At 43.3% G+C, this 19806-nt stretch overlaps 1 protein-coding gene and 1 long non-coding RNA gene across 2 annotated transcripts in view; one reads left to right on the top strand and one right to left on the bottom strand.

Moving 5' to 3' along the window:
* Positions 1–19761, top strand: part of LOC137326311 (peroxisomal N(1)-acetyl-spermine/spermidine oxidase-like) — a 45015-nt gene extending 25254 nt beyond the window's left edge. Inside the window, exons 3-7 of the mRNA XM_067991279.1 lie at positions 1551–1744; positions 2859–3111; positions 8687–8799; positions 10475–10638; positions 17790–19761. Coding sequence (XP_067847380.1) covers positions 1551–1744; positions 2859–3111; positions 8687–8799; positions 10475–10638; positions 17790–17915 — 850 coding nt within the window. The 3' untranslated portion in view covers positions 17916–19761. The remainder of the gene's footprint in view (positions 1–1550; positions 1745–2858; positions 3112–8686; positions 8800–10474; positions 10639–17789) is intronic.
* Positions 2845–17884, bottom strand: LOC137326312 (uncharacterized). The gene is made up of 4 exons (XR_010964165.1): positions 17727–17884; positions 14636–14728; positions 14344–14469; positions 2845–3094 (listed from the first exon to the last, which is right to left on the bottom strand). It is a non-coding gene; the product is annotated as an uncharacterized lncRNA (long non-coding RNA).
* Positions 19762–19806: the final 45 nt, after the last annotated feature.

Here is a 19806-nt window from a genome sequence, read left to right as displayed (position 1 = left end):
GCACTGGACTGTCAACTAATCCAGGGTTCAGTCGAAGCCCCGATTAAACCTCCTCTAAAAACAGAATAAGAACTATTGAATTAATAAAATGGTGCCTTTTTTCTGAAGCACTTTTGAGCTTTCATATTTTTTTTTGCTATTTCTCACTGATCTGGTAAGTGTATCAGTTAAACATGAAGACCTGCTTTTATAAACTCTACCTGGGTGTAAGGGGATTAATTTTTTTAGATGGTGACCACAGAACTAGAGGTCAAAGGTTTAAAAAAAAATTAGCAAGCCTCAAAGATTAGAATTCAGCCCCTCTCCAAAGAAGTACTAAATATGCAGAATAGATTTAAGAAAAGCAGTTAATACTCCTTTTAAAATAGAGTTGAAAGATATACAGAAGATAAGAGGGCTAAATACTCTGGAAAAACCTGGTTCTGATGGGACCAGGAATGGGTTACTTGTGAAATGCAAATAGTCAGAGTAGTGAATGCAGATGGTAAAAGTGGATTCAAATTCTGGAGTTTTACTTGATTATTCTTTACAGTAATGGAGAATTTTCAGTCGCCTTGGAGGGTTAGCTGTGGTTGACTGCCACCCTCAGAAGATTCTATGAGTTGGGTAACCTTGGTAGCACAAGTTGTATATAGTCAGTGGAGAGACTGAGCTTGATGGTGTGGGATGAATGTACTTTTGACAGAGTTATATTGAAAACACAACTCGGAAACAGGCTATTCAGCCCAATCGGTCAGTGTGGGTGTTTATCCTCCATTTGAGCAGTAGACCCCACCAATTCCGATATCACTTTATTGCCCTTTCCTTTAACCACCTATCCGTAAAAGTTGACCCGGTCACTGCTGCAAGCGCTAACCTTGGATGTACACTCCATGGCCTTTTCTTATTCCAGTCTTTATTTTCTTATCTATTCAGTACTCTAGAGTTTGAAAATGCTACTGGGAAATGTTTTGTTACAGATCTGTGCAGAACCCATCTTCCCCCCCACCCCCTGCAGACTGGTAAAAAGTAGTCAAAATTGCATAGAAGCTGTAAGAGTTTTCATTCCATCGAATATGATCTTCCAGCTGACGAACTCACCTGCTCTGATTAGTAAGTTCATCAGCCTTGGATGGGTTACTTTATGGAGCACTATAAGCATCTATTGTAAGGGAAGACAAAACTGGCAGGACGTTACATTGCAGTATGTATAATCCCTACCACTGATAGAAGTGTTGTCTACACATGATGCAGGCAACTGAAGAGTCTACATTGATGCTGTCTGTCCATCTAGAAAGCAGATGAAGTGCACTCGGGTACCAACCAGGGCAAGCAGCTTCACTGTGATGATGATGTTTTGTCAAGTTTAACCTTAATTTTGAAACTCATCTCTTGGGGGTTAATTATTGGGTTCAACTCCAAAATTGGATTCAAGTTACCTCATAGTGCCATGGTGTGTTAAACAATAAATGCTGTATTAAGTTTACGGTATTTTAGTAAAACGTTTCTTTCATTTGTGAACTCCAGTTTGTTTTGTTTGTTCTCGTGCAATAAAACCCCTGCTATTGCAGGGGAATGGTTGCTCTCTTGCAGAAATTGCTGGAGATTATCCCGAGGGAGAAGCTGCTCCTGGAGAAGCCTGTTAAACAGATCCTGTGGAATGGCAGTTTTGAATCGGAGGACGGCTCACTGTATCCAGTCAGAGTGGTGTGTGAAGATGGAGATCACATTCTCGCTGATCACGTCATTGTGACAGTTTCACTGGGTAATTAGCCTGTTTCACTGTAACTGTGTGTTCTTTTCAGTGTGAAATGGGAATCTATTTATATACGTAGTGATCTCATTTTATAAAAATGTGTTCTTATTCTTTCCTCCCAAGTTAGGACTTTGCATCGCACTATCCTCTTTCCTAGAAACAGGAGTAGGCCATTCAGCCCCTCAAGCCTGTTCCGCCATTCAATTAGATCATGGCTGATCTGTATCTTAACTCCATTTACCCGCCTTGTTTCCATATCCCTTAATACCCTTGCCTAATGAAAATCTATCAATCTCAGTTTTGACATTTTCAATTGACCCCCAGCCTCAACAGCTTTTTGGGGGAAGAGAGTTCCAGATTTCCACTAACCTTTGTGTGAAGAAGTGCTTCCTGACATCACCCCTGAATCGCCTAGCTCTAATTTTAAGGTTATACCCCCATGTTCTGGACTTCCCCACCAGAGGAAAGAGTTTCTCTTTTATCTACCCTCTCGACTCCTTTAATCATCTTAAACACCTCGATTAGATCACCCCTTAATCTTCTATCTTCAAGGGAATACAAGTCTAGTCTATGCAACCTGTCGTCATAATTTAACCCCTTTAACCCCGGTATCATTCTGGTGAATCTGCACTGCACCCCCTCCAAGGCCAATATATCTTTCCTGAAGTGCGGTGCCCAGAACTGAACGCAGTACTTCAGATGAGGTCTAATCAGAGCTTTATATAACTGTAACATAACTTCCACTCTTTGAGTTCCAGCCCTCTTGAGATAAAGGCCAACACTCCATTAGCTTTTTTAAATTATTTGTTTTACCTGTCCACTAGCTTTTAGAGTCAGAGAAATAAACACCTCCACAAAGCCCACTCACACTGTTCCTTGATCTGTTCTTAGCCCATTTTTCACCCCTCCCCTAAACAACCTGGCAGACGCACAACCTCCAGTACAAATGCCACTCAGGAGTAGGAGAGGAGCCCCGCGGGGTCTCCCATTAAGTTTCCAACATTTCAGCATTATACCGCCGGACTCTCTTATTCCATCTGTAACATTTGTGTGAAATTTGAGGGATTTATTTCATTTGCATGTACAATACATTAACAGCAATAGACCTGTGGTTTACTAATAGGTCACTTGAAAAGCAAAGGACAGTCATTGTTTCATCCACCCTTACCTGAGAACAAGTTACTTGCGATTGAAAACATAGGCTTTGGTACAGTGGATAAGATTTACCTGGAGTATGAGATACCATTTTGGGGTGAGGATGCACAAAGGATTGTACTTGTTTGGAAGGACGAATCCCCGCTGTCTGGCCTGAAGCCAAATCTCGTTGAGTGGTGGCGGCGCATCAGTCACTTTGAAGTTCTGCTTCCAAAAGAGAGGTATTGAACTTAAAAATGATCTTAATTTACCAAGTCCATCAGAGACAGATGATTGGATGACAACATATATTGCAGTACAATTGGAATCATCTTTCTTAAAAAAAAGTGTCTCAGTCCTTTAGGTATTGAAGTAAGCAGTATGAGTGAATAAGCCTACATGTGAACAGACAGAGAATGTGATAAGGAAGCCTACAGGATTCAGAATTTGGTTGGGAGGCAGGAGCTTTTGAGTTGTGCTGAAATGCAGCGGTTCAAGAAGGTGGCTCACCACCACCTCAAGGGCAACTAGGGATGGGCAATAAATGCTGGTCTTGCCAGTGACGTCCATATCCCCAGAATGAATATTTTTTTAAAAAGAACTGATTCAGTATCAACTTACAAGATAATGTAAAGCACCAATCTACTGGATAGTAGAATTTAGGAACCTAGGAATCTACAGGACAGGGAGAGGCCATTTATGTCTATTTGACCAGATTTAATTTTTTTTTAACAAACACACACACACTGCTCTGTTCACCATTCCTCGTCTGAGTTTGATTACACATCCCTCTTATTGCAGAGTCTGTGACTACGTCAAGCACATTAGGGTTGAATTTATCTATACCCTTTAGAGAACCAGGGTCATGTGGGAAACATTGCAATTAAGAGCAGCAAACATAGGCAACTTATTTACAACCCAATGAATTTTGCCCTCTCTGAATACATTACATAAACAATGTCACATAACAGTATGTCCAATACTAACAGTGCAGATACACGGATATACTTTTGACATAAATTCTCAAACTTTAGTGATTTTCACTTAAATTTGATACTGTGATATGAGTTTCCCCTGCCAATTCATAGCCAACAACTGAAGAAAGCACATTAATTATACATAGTTTTTCATTTTCAAAATTTTGCCTGCAGCTCAGATTAATGGAATACATAAGGGTAAATTTTCCTACTGCACCCTGCTGGCACAGAGGCTCACCTGCAGGGTGCACATGTCGGCACACACGCACACTTTTCCATCCCCTTCATTTTAAAGGACATAAAATCACGTGCGCACGCGTAGTTTCCCCATATGCTGTCCCGGTGGGTGAGGCTCCTTGCCAGGAGGTGCGATTGAAAAATGTACTTGCTAGTTTCTGCACCGGGAGGGAGGGACTTCCCACTTGTGCTCTCTACAGGCCCTTTTATTTTCTCTGTATTTGTATCCTTTTCTTCCTCTATACATCTGCCTTGTCTCATTCTTTTCTGTTTTTCTCTCTCTTATTCTCCCTTACTGCATCACTCCTTTTGTCCCTTTTCATGTCCCCTTTCACTCTCACTAGTGGCTGGACTTGCGTATGAAAGGAGTTATTGACTAAGGCTATGATACAAACAGTGAGCGTCATTTTAGCACCCGCTATCGGGTGCGTTCCTGGCGGGGGGGCTCCGAAAATCGGAGAACCCCGGAGTGGGTCGGGAGCCGGACTCCAACCTGCCCACTTCCGGGTTCCCCACTGACACGCCGGCGTGCGCGCGCAGCCCCCGCTGGTGGGAATCCCGCAGGCAATTAAAGCCAGCGGGATGCCACTTGAAGCTATTTATTTTGCTTGTTCAGGTCATTAACTGACCTGATTAAGGGATTATGTGAGGAGGGGTGGGATTTTAGAGCAAACTGGGACTGTTTCCCTTACTGGGGGAAACACTCCCAGTTCAAATGGACCTGTTGCAGCTGTCAGCCTCTGGCAGCTGCAAAGGTCCATTTGACAGGTGGGGGGGGGTGGGGAGACCCTCACTCATTGCAGGAGGCCACTCTGTCACTTGGGTCAAGGTTTGGCCTCCACCACCCTCCTCCTGACAATCACAGTCACCAACTTGCACACTTACCCCGGGGTCCAGAGACATGTACCTACCTTGCGGACCCCCTCAGATGTACATCTTCCAGATGGGGGCCGCCGTAGCTGCAGTCATGACCTCCTCGGAGGGCGAACAGCCTCACCATCCACGCTGTCCACCTCTGACACGTGGAGCTCCACAACCGAGGGCTGTGACACATCCACCTGTACAGCAGGAGGGAGGGTTACCGCAGAGAGAGAGATGCGTCGCAGAGGGCACTACCCTCACCACAGGATCCACAGACCGAGGCTCAGCTTCCTGGACCTCTCTGAGCAGCAGTGCACATGGAGGCTCAGAGTCACTCAACATGTAGTCGTGGACATCTGCAGCCTCCTTCATGCCAAGCTGCTCCTGGCTGGCCCGAGCACCATCTTCTTACCTGTCGCTGTCAAAGTCGTCGCTGTCAAAGTCACCACTGCCCTCAACAACTTCTCCTCCGCATCCTTCCAGGGTGCAACCGGGGACATCGCCGACGTCTCTCAGCCGTCTGCACAAAAGAGCCCTGCAAATACACCTACACCCACTCTGCAGTGACACAATGGGTGGCATCAGTTGTGGGTCTTCATAGTGATCCTCAGGAAAGGGCATTATTGCACAAACCAGACAAGATTCGCAAAGACGTGGCAGTAGTGGTGCCAATATAATATGTAATGTGAGTTGGTCAGAAATTCAATATAAGTAACAACCATGACAAACCCTCAAACACCCTTGTGCATCCCCTTCATGCTCACGACACGTTTGCCTTACGCTGCCTACTGCACATATGTGATGCATGCCCTGTGGCTGCAGCACAGGTAGTGGCAGGTTGAGTGAGGCTGACCGTGAAAGAGATGCACGAGAGGGTGAGTATGAGAGAGAGCCATGAGACTGTATGAGGATTGGGTTGAGTGGTAGTGGTGGGATGAGTACTGGCGAGGTGGGTAAGTGCAGGTAAGATGAGGATGAGGTTTGAGTGGGTATGAGGGGTGATGTGACAGAGTAGTGTTGGCAGTGCAGAAGGAGATGTGGGGTGGGGGTGGTGATGTGGCAGACGGAGTGTAGGGGAAAGAGTAAGTGTACTCACTTTGGCTGACCTACTGAGGTCATTGGAGCGCCTCCTGCACTGTATGCAGGTGGGCGATATGTTGGTGGCGCTGGTGACCTCCTCTGCCACCTCGAGCCAGGCCTTCCTGGTGGCAGAGGCAGGCCACTTGCTCCCGCCCGCCGGGAGGAAGATCTCTGTCCTCCCCCTCCTCCTCACCCCATGTATTGATACCTGGACGTCTCGGCACTATACACCAGTATCCCCCACGATGACGGCATCGCTGCAACAGCATCAATACTCAACACCAACAACAGCCAATCTCCGGAAGCCATCCTACAACTCATCCGCTTCATCCTGGATCACAATGTCTTCACCTTCGATAACCAGTTCTTTACCCAAACACATGGAACAGCCATGGGGACCAAATTCGCACCCCAATACGCCAACATTTTCATGCACAAGTTCGAGCAGGACTTCTTCACTGCACAAGACCTCCAACCAACACTATACACCAGATACATCGACGACATTTTCTTTCTATGGACCCACGGCAAGGAATCACTAAAGAGACTACACGATAACATCAACAAGTTCCATCCCACCATCAAGCTCACCATGGACTACTCCTCAGAATCAGTTTCTTTCTTGGACACACGAATCTCCATCAAAGACGGGCACCTCAGCACCTCACTCTACCGCAAGCCCACGGACAACCTCACGATGCTCCACTTTTCCAGCTTCTACCCTAACCACGTCAAAGAGGCCATCCCCTATGGACAGGCCCTGCGAATACACAGGGTCTGCTCAGACGAGGAGGAACGCGATGGACACCTACAGACGCTGATAGACGCCCTAGTAAGAACGGGATATGACGCTCGACTCATCGATCGACAGTTCCGACGGGCCACAGCAAAAAATCGCATAGACCTCCTCAGGAGACTAACACGGGACGCAACCAACAGAGTACCCTTTGTCGTCCAGTACTTCCCCGGAGCGGAGAAACTACGCCATGTTCTCCGCAGCCTTCAACATGTCATCAATGAGGACAAACACCTCGCTATGGCCATCCCCACACCTCCACTACTCGCCTTTAAACAGCCACCCACCTCAAACAGACCATCGTTCGCAGCAAATTACCTAGCTTTCAAGAGAACAGCGTCCACGACGCCACACAACCCTGCCACGGTAACCTCTGCAAGACATGCCAGATCATCGACATAGATACCACCATCACACGAGAGGACACCACCCACCAGGTGCATGGTTCATACTCCTGTGACTCGGCCAACGTTGTCTACCTCATACGTTGCAGGAAAGGATGCCCCAGAGCATGGTACATTGGCGAGACCATGCAGACGCTGCGACAACGGATGAACGGACACCGCACAACAATCGCCAAACAGGAGGGTTCCCTCCCAGTCGGGGAACACTTCAGCAGTCATGGACATTCATCCACCGACCTTCGGGTAAGCGTACTCCAAGGCGGCCTTCGAGACACACGACAACGCAAAATCGTCGAGCAGAAATTGATAGCCAAGTTCCGCACCCATGAGGACGGCCTCAACCGGGATCTTGGGTTCATGTCACGCTACACGTTACCCCACCAGCGAACAAATGTTATCTGTTTTTAATATAATGGGTCATTTGCTGGCTTTCTCTGCCTTCCGGATGTTTCTGCCTCTCTCTGTTTTTTTTTCTCTTTTTTTTCCCTGTTTGTTTTTTTGTTGAATGTGTATTCGGGGGTTCTGCAGGTGACACCTCTCTGTCTGAACACGGTGATTGCCTTGGCAACGGGCAGTTGCAGGGGCAGTCTGTAAACACCATGTATTGTTCTATATGTATAAATGCGTAGGCTTCAAGGAGCTCCTGAACATTTACCTGAGGAAGGAGGAAGTCTCCGAAAGCTTGTGAATTTAAAATAAAATTGCTGGACTATAACTTGGTGTTGTAAAATTGTTTACAATTGATACCTGGAGTGAGGCATCATTAAACTGGGAGCAGCCTTCCCCCTGGGCTGCTCCATGCTGTCATTTTTTCTGTTTGTTGCAGCATCTGTCAGTGGAGGACTGCCCCTTTAAATAGAGCTCCTCCAGCTGACAGATCTTACTGTGCATGCGCAGCCCGCCCGACGCGCAGATCAGCAGTGGGGAACCCGGAGGAGAAGGTAAGTGGATCCAATTGGGCTACGATTGCGCGGGTGGCTGACTGATTTCGCCGATAGCCCCCCTGCCGAGAACCCGCAGCCCTGGTAACATCGGGCCCAGTGTTCCAAATCTCAGTGGCCATCTTTTCCTCCTCACACAATAGCACGCTCCAGACTAAGTCACACCAGTACACTGGCCACACTCCAGATTACTTCACAGGAATGAAAAGACACAACTTCTATATGCCACATTTTACAAAATACCTCATTCACCAATGTTTTTTAATAAGCTGTAGTGTTACAGTTCACCAAGTTCAAGGTATTTTATTTGGTGGGTTGCATATCAATTTCTCAAATGGTTTAACTCAAGGTCAGAGGCAGGTTATTGCCTTATAATATAGGTGAACTCATGTAGGTCTAGCTTAGATAATCAGAAACAAATAACTCGATTCTTCAATCTAAGTTGATCATTGCTTTAGGTTTCAACTGTAAAATGGGATTCTATACCCAATATAAGAAGCTTGTTGTTATCCGCTTGCCAGATATGGACATGTGTTGCTGAGCTGGATCTCAGGGAGAGAGGCTGAGTTCATGGAAGCTCTAAATACTGAGGAAGTGTCTTCAAGTATCACAAATGTTTTCAGACAGTTCACTGGTAAGACTGCAGTTTCAAATAACTCTGCAAATTCCCATATAGTATTTTACTGTCTTGATGTTCCTAAAGAATGTGGATGACAGAAGCTGCTATTGAGATGAAAAAGATGATTAAATAGCAGGACTTCAATAACTAAAAAGTGTTTTTGTTTGGTACTATACAGTCTTAACGATGAAACTTAACGCAGTCAAAGCAACATGCACCAAATGCGACACAATAAAGGGTTATTTACTGGCATTCTGCCACACCAGCAATCAGACCCACTCACACCAATAAGTATGCCACTGAAAATAAGTAATAGACGACTGAAAAACTAGTGAAAATCGGAAAGTAAAAGGTTTTCATCAAATCAGCAAGACAGGCAATTAGCAAATTATTTCCATGTCATGTGACAGAAATCAGCAACAGTGCATCTACCTTAGGAAAATAGATGGGAGTGTTTACATCCGGTAGCACGTGCCCGCTAACCCTGAAAACCGGGGATGTGCACTGTTGTTGCCAGCAGCCTTGCACATACACCAAGTAGGCTGATGGTGTCCATGGAGGCAGGAAGATCTCTGACCCACAGAATAATATTCCCGGACAAACTCCCCTGGGGTTGCCACAGAGACACGTGCACCAATGTAGATTGTTGGTGTCCTTGCACACATGACTATTTTACTTTGGCCAATGGAGTCACATTGGTTAAGCCCAATGCCACCGGGACAGATATCTCCATAAATGCCCCCCCAGCCGGGAGGAGGGCACCACTAAAACAAAACAAGGGGTCCAATCAACTAAAAATGTGCACGCGAGACTATTATATGGTAGTTTTATTCTCACTGCTTACTAGTCAGACAATGTCCTGTGGTGCCCATCGATCACGGGAAGACCTTGCGTCCATGGCAAAGTGTCCAACCCACAGAAAATTATTGTTTTTAAGAAACATCCTGTGCAATACAAGGACCGTCTCGTGTAGACTGACCGTACTCAAGCATGCGTACAAAATGCAAAAGCTGCAAAATAAAACAAGGCCAATGCAGAATACACATGGATCCAATTATTTTTTGAAGTTGGGTTGCCACAAGCCAACCTCCCACAAAACTATTTATTTGCAATCCAAAAGCAGTCAGAAAAACCTCCGAGATTAAAAAAAATATATATATATATATATTCCACTCAAGGAGCTGGTAAAATGTTATTTTTTTATTGCTGTCTTGAAGCAGGTGAAGGAAAAAGATTTACAACTAAATCCATTCATAAAGTAGAAAATGGCCACCAGCAACAGCAGAAATGAGCTCCATGTCGTCTGCACAGCATCAGCGCTCGAATACTTTCCTAATAGGTTATCATTTTAAATGGCACACATTTTTATTGCCCTGTCATGTTGCCACAGTTCTCAGCACAAAATCACTCATCAATAGTAAGGATGAATCATCCCAAGTCACTTTCACGCAATTTCTAGCAACTGGCTCAAAGCTGCCATTTGCAGAAAGCTGGGTGCAGATCACCTAACCTAAGCTCTCAACAGATGGCACCGAAAGAGAATAAAAATATTATTTTAAAAAGGAGGGGCAAAACTAAAATATAAAAGTGATGAACGACAGCAATCAATTATAATAAACTCTCTGGGTGGAGAACGTGTCAAAAAGGTTGATCATGCTTACACGTCACTTCCTTTGTGTTTTATTAATAGGTACACCTTCTTTACCCCAGCCTAAAAACATCCTTATAACAAAATGGTTCAGCAACCCATTTATCAGAGGCTCCTACTCCTATATGACAGTCACTTCTGATGGAACAATGATTGATGCTCTTGCTGAGCCCTTGCCACAAGCGGATAATGGGAGATCCAATCAGGTAAGTGAATACCATGACCAGAGCCAAGCCACTCGGCTGTGTGAGTGGAAACTATCGAGTTCATCAACCATCAGCAGTTGCAGCTTTTGAATTGTAACAGAACTCGTGTTCAGTCTCTCTGCTTTACCTAATGCACACAAGATTAAATTCAGACTGAATTTATTGAACTGAATTATGGGAGAAGTCTGAGAGGGAGTGGGACAGGTAGTAGAAACGCAATTTGAAATGGCCTGAATACCACTATCATAAGAAAATAGCAAACGAAAAAATATAATTCAGCCTACCCCGCCTTAAAACACACATGGGGGTAGAGTTTCCACTTTGGGCACAATTGGGAAATTGGGCCCAAAATGCACTCTAATTTGCACTGGTCAGGTTACAGTTCAAGTTTTTGATAAAAATCATTTGCATAAGCACAAATGTAAAATTTTCCGTGAACCAGCGCAATGGAACGTAATCGTTTACTTTTTTTAATCAAAAAGTATCCCTTGATGTGTTTAAGAGTGGTAACCTGATCCACTTTTATTGATACAGCTAAAAATGGGTTCATCACAAAAAATAAGCATTTTTAATTAGAGTGAACTCTACCCCATTAATCTCCCGTAGGGAAAATCAGTAAAATTTATTGCTAGTGTCTCAAAATGTAATTCCAGAGTATTTCATAGAATCATAGGTTATATATCCTGTAACCTTTCTTTCAGCATTCATCTTTGACCTGTTGTTTTCCGTGGTTCCATCGGCTCAGTTGTTACTGTGACAGGATTATTCATTCAACCTCTCCATTTATTCTTATAACTTTCAGTTTGATTCTTAACCAGTTCTTTTTGGACAGGTTGTGTTTGAGCAGAAAGTTCCACAATTATTTTTGAAAAAAGGTAACAAATAAATATGTTACCTTTTTTTCTACTTAGACAGGGAGAGACTATTTTGAACACACATTATTTCTCCTTAGACTTTCCTTCTCTTTTAATTATCACTTCCTCTCGACTTTCCCTTCCTCTTTAATTATCATTTTAAAATAGACAATGTAGAATTCAGTGAAGTGATATTAACCACTGTAGTTACCACTTCCAATTTGACGTTCTTGGCATTTGCACTAAACATGTTCCAAAACAGTTTATGCATAAGACAGCAAATTCCAGCTTTTAGAACCTACAGCACAGAAGTTATAGTTTAGTTTCAATCTCTATTTATCAACCTCATTTTCACCTTATAGGAATGCCTCCATTTTGTACTCTATAAATCTCAGATTTGAAGATCTCCCACTGCTGATCTCCCAAACATCACAATCTTGTCCCTCCATAGATTCAAGATACTGGGGCCCTTGTGCACCGGTTTAAGGGCATAACAGCACAGAGAAAGGGGCACAGGCCATTAAAGAGGGACTCTGTTTCTTTTGTCCATGACACCCATTTCCAGCAAGCAAATGGATAGTCATAAGAAGCTCCTGCAGCAGATGATATGGAAATGATGCAGAAGTGAAGCTACAGGACCTTCCACTTAATTTGCGTGTCTTTACCTGGGAGCAAGCCACTACTAATTACTGCCCATGCAAAGTGAGCATCTAGAGTCACTAGATACACCCTTAGGTCAAATTGGGGGGTATAGTTAATACTGATGAAAAATGCGACAAATGCAAGACGACATTAATAAACTTGCAGAATGGGCATGTAATTGGCAAATGAATTTCAATATAGATAAGTGTGAAGTGGTGCATTTTGATAGGAAGAATAAGGAAGCCATATACTGCTTGAATAATAAGAGTCTAAATGGGGTAGAGGAGCAAAGGGATGCATATGAGTACTGTGGGAGCTTCAAACATTAACCCAAAGCCTGACTAAAAATCCCTTCCACACACACAATGCAGCACAAAAGCCTGAAAAGTGCACAAGCAAAAACCACAATATAATTCCAGTCGGAATCTTCTGTTCCTTTACCCAGCTATTTACATAGAGTTACATGGAGTTACATAGAGTATACAGCACAGAAACAGACCATTCAGCCCAACTGGTCTAGGCCGGCGTTGATGCTCCACGTGAGCCTCCTCCCACAAATCACTAAAAGTAGCCATAAAAAAAGCAAGCCAAGCACTGGAGTTTATTTCTAGAGAGATAGAATTGAAAAGCAGAGCAGTTATGTTAAACTTGTATAGAAGATAATCACTAGTGAATCCAATAGGGAATTCAGGAGAAACTTCTTTACCTAAAGAGATGTTAGAATATGGCATATGCTACCACAAGGAGTAGTTGAAGCAAATATCATAGTTGCATTTAAGCGGAAGCTAGATAAACACATGAGGGAGAAAGAAATAGAAGAATTTGCTGATAGGATTAGATGAAGAGGGGTGGGAGGAGGCTCACGTGGAGCATCAACGCCGGCCTAGACCAGTTGGGCTGAATGGTCTGTTTCTGTGCTGTATACTCCATGTAACTCCATGTAACTCCATGTAAATAGCTGGGTAAAGGAACAGAAGATTCCGACTGGAATTATATTGTGGTTTTTGCTTGTGCGCTTTTCAGGCTTTTGTGCTGCATTGTGTGTGTGGAAGGGATTTTTAGTCAGGCTTTGGGTTAATGTTTGAAGCTCCCACAGTACTCATATGCACAATGGGTGCCACCTTCCAAATGCTACTACTGTATGTGTGTTACCTGGAGAAGAGGAGAATGAGGAAGATTATCTGGATGCCAGGAAAGCAGGGCTATATTTCAGGATCAGGGCTCCTTCCTATCATTACCCAGCAAACTGTATATATCAACCATAGTAACACTCTTGCCTCTGAGTTAGAAGGTTGTGGGTTCAAACCCCACTCCAGAGTCTTGAACACATAATCTAGGCTGGCACTTCTGTGCAGTACTGAAGGAGTGCTGCATTGTCAGAGGTGCCATCTTTCATGCGATGTTAAACCATGGCCCCGTCTGCCGTCTCAGGTAAAAGATCCCACTGCACTATTTCGAAGAAGAGCAGGGGAGTTCTCCCTGGTGTCCGAGCCAATACTTATCTCTCAACCAACATCATTAAAACAGATTATCTGGTCATTATCACATTGCTGTTTGTGGGAGCTTGCTGTGCGCAAATTGGCTGCTGCCTTTCCCTACATCACAACAGTGACTACACTCCATCGGCTGTAAAGAGTTTTGGGATGGCCTGGGGTCGCGAAAGGCTCTGTATAAATGCAAGTCTTTCTTTGTTTTACTGAAATGTCACAATTAAGAAAGAAACAATGGACACAAAGGCTCAGATTCACCACGGAGGCAGTGATAGAAATGTGACCTTCATTGACTGATGGACAAACTTACACAACAGCTCTGAACTGTTTTGCCTCAGACTCTCTGCAAGCTGGCAGCACGGACAACAGTCAGACATAACATAACGCGGGTGACAGAGATGCAAACACCAGCATTAGAGCCTCTGCCCTAGGGGGTTGTGCTGCAGATATCCCTGGAGTTGCCACGTGCAGTGTTTCTATCCCATGTATCAGTATGTCATACATGTGGGCTGTGAAATCCTGGTAGGCATATGGCTCCAGCAGTCTTTCATGCTTAGAAAGAATCCTTAGTTTAAAACCTGGGCCCTGAAGATCAGGATCCCTGTTCTTATCAGCTATGGATGGATGTGACCTGACCCTCCAGACAAATGCTTTCTGCTTCTACTTGCCACCTCCACCTGCTCACTCGTATTCCATCCCATGCACTTCTTCAAACTTACATTCTAAAGCTCCCAGGATGGATGGACTTGAGCTGCTTGCTAAGGTGAGGTTCAGGGATGCTATGTACTGTGAGGTACGTGGTTTTGTCTGGTCACTGGCTCCCACCTCAGCTTCCTCTGTCATACCTATAAAAACAGGAAGAGAAAAACAGTTACAAACATGTCTGTTTTGCAGCTTAGTGCCATGAGGCCTTCGCCTACAGTACTGGCACAGACCTGCTTGGTATGCATGCTACGGCGACAGTGCCTGCGTGGCTCAATAGGATGAACGCTAAAGGAGGGATAGGCATACCACAAACCCTGAGCTGGGCCAATCTTCCATCTCCTCTTCAGTGTACCATTCTAGTATTTGAAAAGCCTGCTTCGCAATGGTGGAGAAGCCTTCCTGTGACAAAAATTAAGCAGTTCTGTCAAAATACATCTATATATTATTAAAAATCTTATGTATACGTGCATTTTCTGTGCAACTTCCTGTACAATTTTTGTATGCTCTTTGATGTCGACATTTAAGATTGAAACTGCCCAGGTAAACGTTTAGAATTGAAATCCTGTATGTAAACAGTTGCCGTTGCAATGTAATTGCAGGCTGTGCCAGTAGGTAGCACCATGGAGCAAAGTTCCAAAGTCTCTCAATTCCATTGGCATTTTCTATGACTAAAAACATTATATTCATCAACCTACCATGGCAACGTCACAGGCAATTTGGTAAGGGTTTAAAGGCTAGCTGAACTGTTTCAGCCTCTACTGACAAAAATGATGTAAGGCTTTTCAATTTGTTTTCAAGGTTACAAGCTTGAGAGAGGAACCAAGCCTTATACTCCAAATAAATACAAACTATGTTCTTGGTTAAATTATGTGTTGTTTTTAAATCTGAGATTCAGTTATTCAAATCCACAAGACTCAGCAGCTATTCACTGGGTATTTAAATAGTACAACTGTTCATTAAGCTAAATTAGCAGAGAGTGTTAAGCGGAACGAAATTGTATTGAGGCAATGGGAATCTTCCCAGAAAGATAAGGTAAACTAGCTAGCTTCTGCAGTTAGAAAGGATTACCAGAAAGACCAGAATTGTGTTTAAAGATCTACAAAAGAATAACTTAGCATAAAGGTTCCAACCTTTCATTGTTTGCCTTTCAAGGAGCTAAATAGAATTTTTACTGTAAATATATAAATGTATGGTATTCTCAAACATTCACTTGTTTATGGTTTAATAAATTTGCTTAATAGTTTGAACTTAAAATGAGGTCTAATGTGATGCTCTACAGTTTTTGAATGTGACAAAAATTTTGTGGAGGCACAAGTTAATTTCCAGTAGTTAAAACAATTGACAGGTTGTTTTGTTCTTTATCTTGGATGCATTACAGAAAGCTTACCTAAATATCAAAGCTAATGAAGACACTCTGCAAGGCGTAGGGACTTGGGACTCAACTCTGAGAATGATCTATAATTATGAAAGCTGAAAAATCTAGACGAAAAGGGACTGGAAAAAAAAACCATCACATGCACCCAAATCCTTACAGCAGGGCAGTGAGAGTGTTGGGGAAGGCTGAAACATGCATCATACAAGGGTGCTACTATTGAGTGCAACCAAATGGGCAAAGCTGGTCAAATACAGAAATAAGGTGTGGGTAAGAGGGAAAACCTGATGCCAATAATAGCCTAGCACTGGCACTACAATACAGGCCCCTACCTTGCCACTTCCGGTGAGATAATCAAACTTTTTCCTGCACTGTTTCCAGATTCTCTGCACATTGTTGCTTGATCTGCCAGCTCCTGGTAAAACCTCAGACCCACCCTTTGACCTTATGGCCAAGGTGGTTGGGGAGGGGGGAGGATGAGAACAGGAAGCTCCTTCTGCGCTGCGTTTGTTGCAGGAAAATTTCTGCTGCCTTGAAGCAGAGTGCCCTGCTGCTGCCACACCCGCTCCCAGACATGTTCCCCAGCTTCTGCCACTGTATCATCGGCCACCATTTAAAAAAGACTGCCTGGAGGAGCATACAAGTTGCCATCTTGAATTGGGCAAGCATCGAATCGAAGACAGTAATCCACCTGCCAGTTCAGCAAACTTCAAGTCAGGTGTGTGCAAACCACACACTTAAACTGGGGTGCTCTGGCCACATGGAAATCAAGCTGGTTATCCCTAGCCCTAGCATTTAAAAATTAAATCTAAACTAAAAGCAACATTCACACTAATTCTTTTAAAGGGGCCAGCAGGCTAGCGCAGTTCACTCTTGAAGAACACCCAGCCTCGCCACACAAAGTAATTGCATTGTGGTTGGGTGGGCCAGCACGATTTACACTTGAAATAATACCAGGGTTTTCTTCTCAGGAAGGATATATTGGCCTTGGAGGGGTGCAGCGCAGATTCACCAGAATGATACTAGGACTTAGATGATTAAATTATGAGGTCAGGTTGCATAAACTTGGCTTGTATTTCCTTGAGTTTAGGAGATTGAGTGAGTGATCTGATCGAGGTGTTTAAAATGTTAAATGTAAAGAATCTTACAACACCAGGTTATAGTCCAACAATTTTATTTGAAAATCACAAGCTTTCGGAGGCTTTCTCCTTCACATTCACCTGACGAAGGAGAAAGCCTCCAAAAGCTTGTGATTTTCAAATAAAACTGTTGGACTATAACCTGGTGTTGTAAGATTCTTTCCATTTGTCAACCCCAGTCCATCACCGGCATCTCCACATCATGGCTACCATCGACACTTTAAAATGTTAAAAGGATTTGATGGGGTAGATACAGAGAAACGAATTTTCTGGTGGGGGAATTAAGAACAAGGATCTTAATCTTAAAGTTAGAGCTAACCCATTCAGGAATGAAATCAGGAAGCACTTTTTCACACACAAGGTTGTAAAAATTTGGAACTCTCTCCCCTCTAAGGCTGTGAATGCTGGGACAATTGCAGTTTTCAAGACTGAGATAGATAGATTTTTGTAGAAGAGGGTATCAAGGGATATGGAGCAAAGGTGCAAAAATGGAGTTGAGATGCAGATCAGCCATGATTTAACTGAGTGGTGGAGCAAGCCCGAGGGGCTCAGTCGTCTACTCATGTTCCTATGTTCAACCCCCCACCCGGTTTTCCTCAACACTGCAATATTAAGGGTTACTCTAGTTATACAATTTTATCCTCTCATTCAGACTACAACATGGAAAAAGCTAGACCAAGCAGTTCCACACAATGCCGGCAAGCGACTAAAGTGTTGCATTTGTTTGCAGCAAAGTAACGGTGTATGGATCAAACTGTTTGCTTCTCCCAGCTGAATGATGAAGCATAGTTGTTTGACTGACTGTCATGGGGAATAAGCTAATGTTGGAGGGGTTCAAAACTTAAATAGAAAAAAAGTGATGCAAAAGTGAAAAGTGGCTGTAGACCTGCTTCTTAGGGTAGACTCCCAACCTTTGTGCAAGTCTCATTGTTCATCTGGTCATTTTCAGGTTCTGTTTGCAGGAGAAGCAACACATCGGAACTTGTACAGCACGGCACAAGGAGCACTGATTTCTGGCTGGAGAGAAGCAGATAGGCTTATTGAATATCAATCAAACAGCACATGTGGCAAATGAAGACGGCAGTCACATTGCTTACAGAAACTAATGACAAGTGCCTCAGTCATATTCACAGCCGGTGGTCTTTGCAAGCACTAGATAATATGTCCAAAGTACTTTAGGGCAATATCTGGAATTACTATGTGAAATATTGTATAGTTCCTTTAATCAGGGGATCTGAATGTTTTGGTGTATATATTATGCCGACAGCAATGTGTATGTTGTAGAAAATGGGTAACATGACTCAGTTGATTAGATCTGAGTATAATACCAGAAATGCCGAGATGTGCAATATTGTCCACACTCATGGAGAATTCACCTGCCGAGGTTCCCACATGCTGCATCACGCAGATAGGACATGTGGACCAAAGGCCACGAATGGAGCCAAAAGTAAAATGGTTATAGGCAATAGCTCTAAATGCTTTGTTTTTGAAAAAAAATACCTATATCATTCCATACGTTGAAGGCAGTCGGTATGTAACGACTCCTTGTCCACATAAGTTTGCTTCCTGTGTTATGATTTAGTGTCAGTGTTTTTTAATGGCAAAATCCTACCTCGACGTGTCACCGAATTCATAATGGAAAAACTGTATGTCAACATCTTCTGTCCACACCTTTATATCATAGTAGGTACAGCACAGGTGGAGGCCATTTGGCCCATCGTGCCTGTGCCGGCTGTTTGAAAGAGCTATCCAATTAGTCCCATTCCCCTGCTCTTTTCCACATAGCCCTGTAAATTTTTTCCCTTCAAGTATTTATCTAATTCCCTTTTAAAAGACACTATTGAGTTGGCTTCCACCATGTAGAGGTAGAGGAGGTTACAAAGACAGGGAGGTCGAGACCATGAAGGGATTTAATTATGAGGATGAGAATTTTAAACTAGAGGCATCGGGGGAATCATGAGCCAGTGTAGGTCTGCAATGAGAGGTGATGGGTGAGCAGCAATAATTAGACAAAAATAGTGGCCAAAAAGAACTTCAAAATTATTTTGAATGATTTGATTGACTCACTTGCTTCTGAGAGTCACAAATATATTTGCAAATAGCCAATTAGGTGGAAAAAAAATCCAATTGGGTTGAATTTAAATATGAGCCAATCAGCTACAACTGACAGAAATGTATCTAACGTGGGCATGATGCCAGAATTTGAAAGACAGGAAGTGAAAGGTAGGCATCCTGTTTTGATAATATAGGGTTAATTTCAAAATCTGGAACCCCAGCAGGGAGCGATTTAATGTGATTTAAATCAATAGGAAATATCTACAGGTTAGACTGACTGAATCTCTGCAGAAGGGAATGTAAAAGACGACAGAAATTGAGACAATCATTTAAAAGTCATCGTTTATGTGATTTATCAAACAGGAAAGGTGCCTTGAAAACAAAAGTGTCTTAAAGTTACCAGCAGGGCTTATTAGAATCAGCTTTGGTTGGAGAACCAAAGTCCCTTTCGATATATTACATTGAAATTTCAACACAGAAACAGGCCATTCAGCCCAGCTAGTGGAGAGGAATAAGTCTGGCCCTTAACCATTACTGAAAGCACACATTTAGCCCTATAGCATTCTCTCCGTCACCCTTCCCCATCCCCTATCTCAACATCCCCCATGCTCCAACCTTCCATTTCACTCCTAAAATCCATAGGTGTGTTACCCAGTTCTATGCAATATCTGTTACATGTGTAGGTGATGCTGAGGGAGCTTTTCAATGTAAAATGTAATGCATTGTAACAGGTTTGCAAAATAGCTAAATACATACAGGTGATAATAATTCGATTCTGCATTAATTTCTACACACTGGCTAGCCAGGAGTCTTGCACCAATGCCTCTGCTGCATGATTAAGCCTTAGTTATCATTTAGTGTTTCTCGTGATTTGCAAGTCAACTCCTGTAGAATCTAAATAAGTCGACTAG

The sequence above is a fragment of the Heptranchias perlo genome, chromosome 10 (assembly GCF_035084215.1).
Source record: "Heptranchias perlo isolate sHepPer1 chromosome 10, sHepPer1.hap1, whole genome shotgun sequence".
Lineage (NCBI taxonomy): Eukaryota > Metazoa > Chordata > Chondrichthyes > Hexanchiformes > Hexanchidae > Heptranchias > Heptranchias perlo.
Note: the sequence above shows the minus strand (reverse complement) of the source record. Positions and strands in the feature narration are given on the sequence as shown.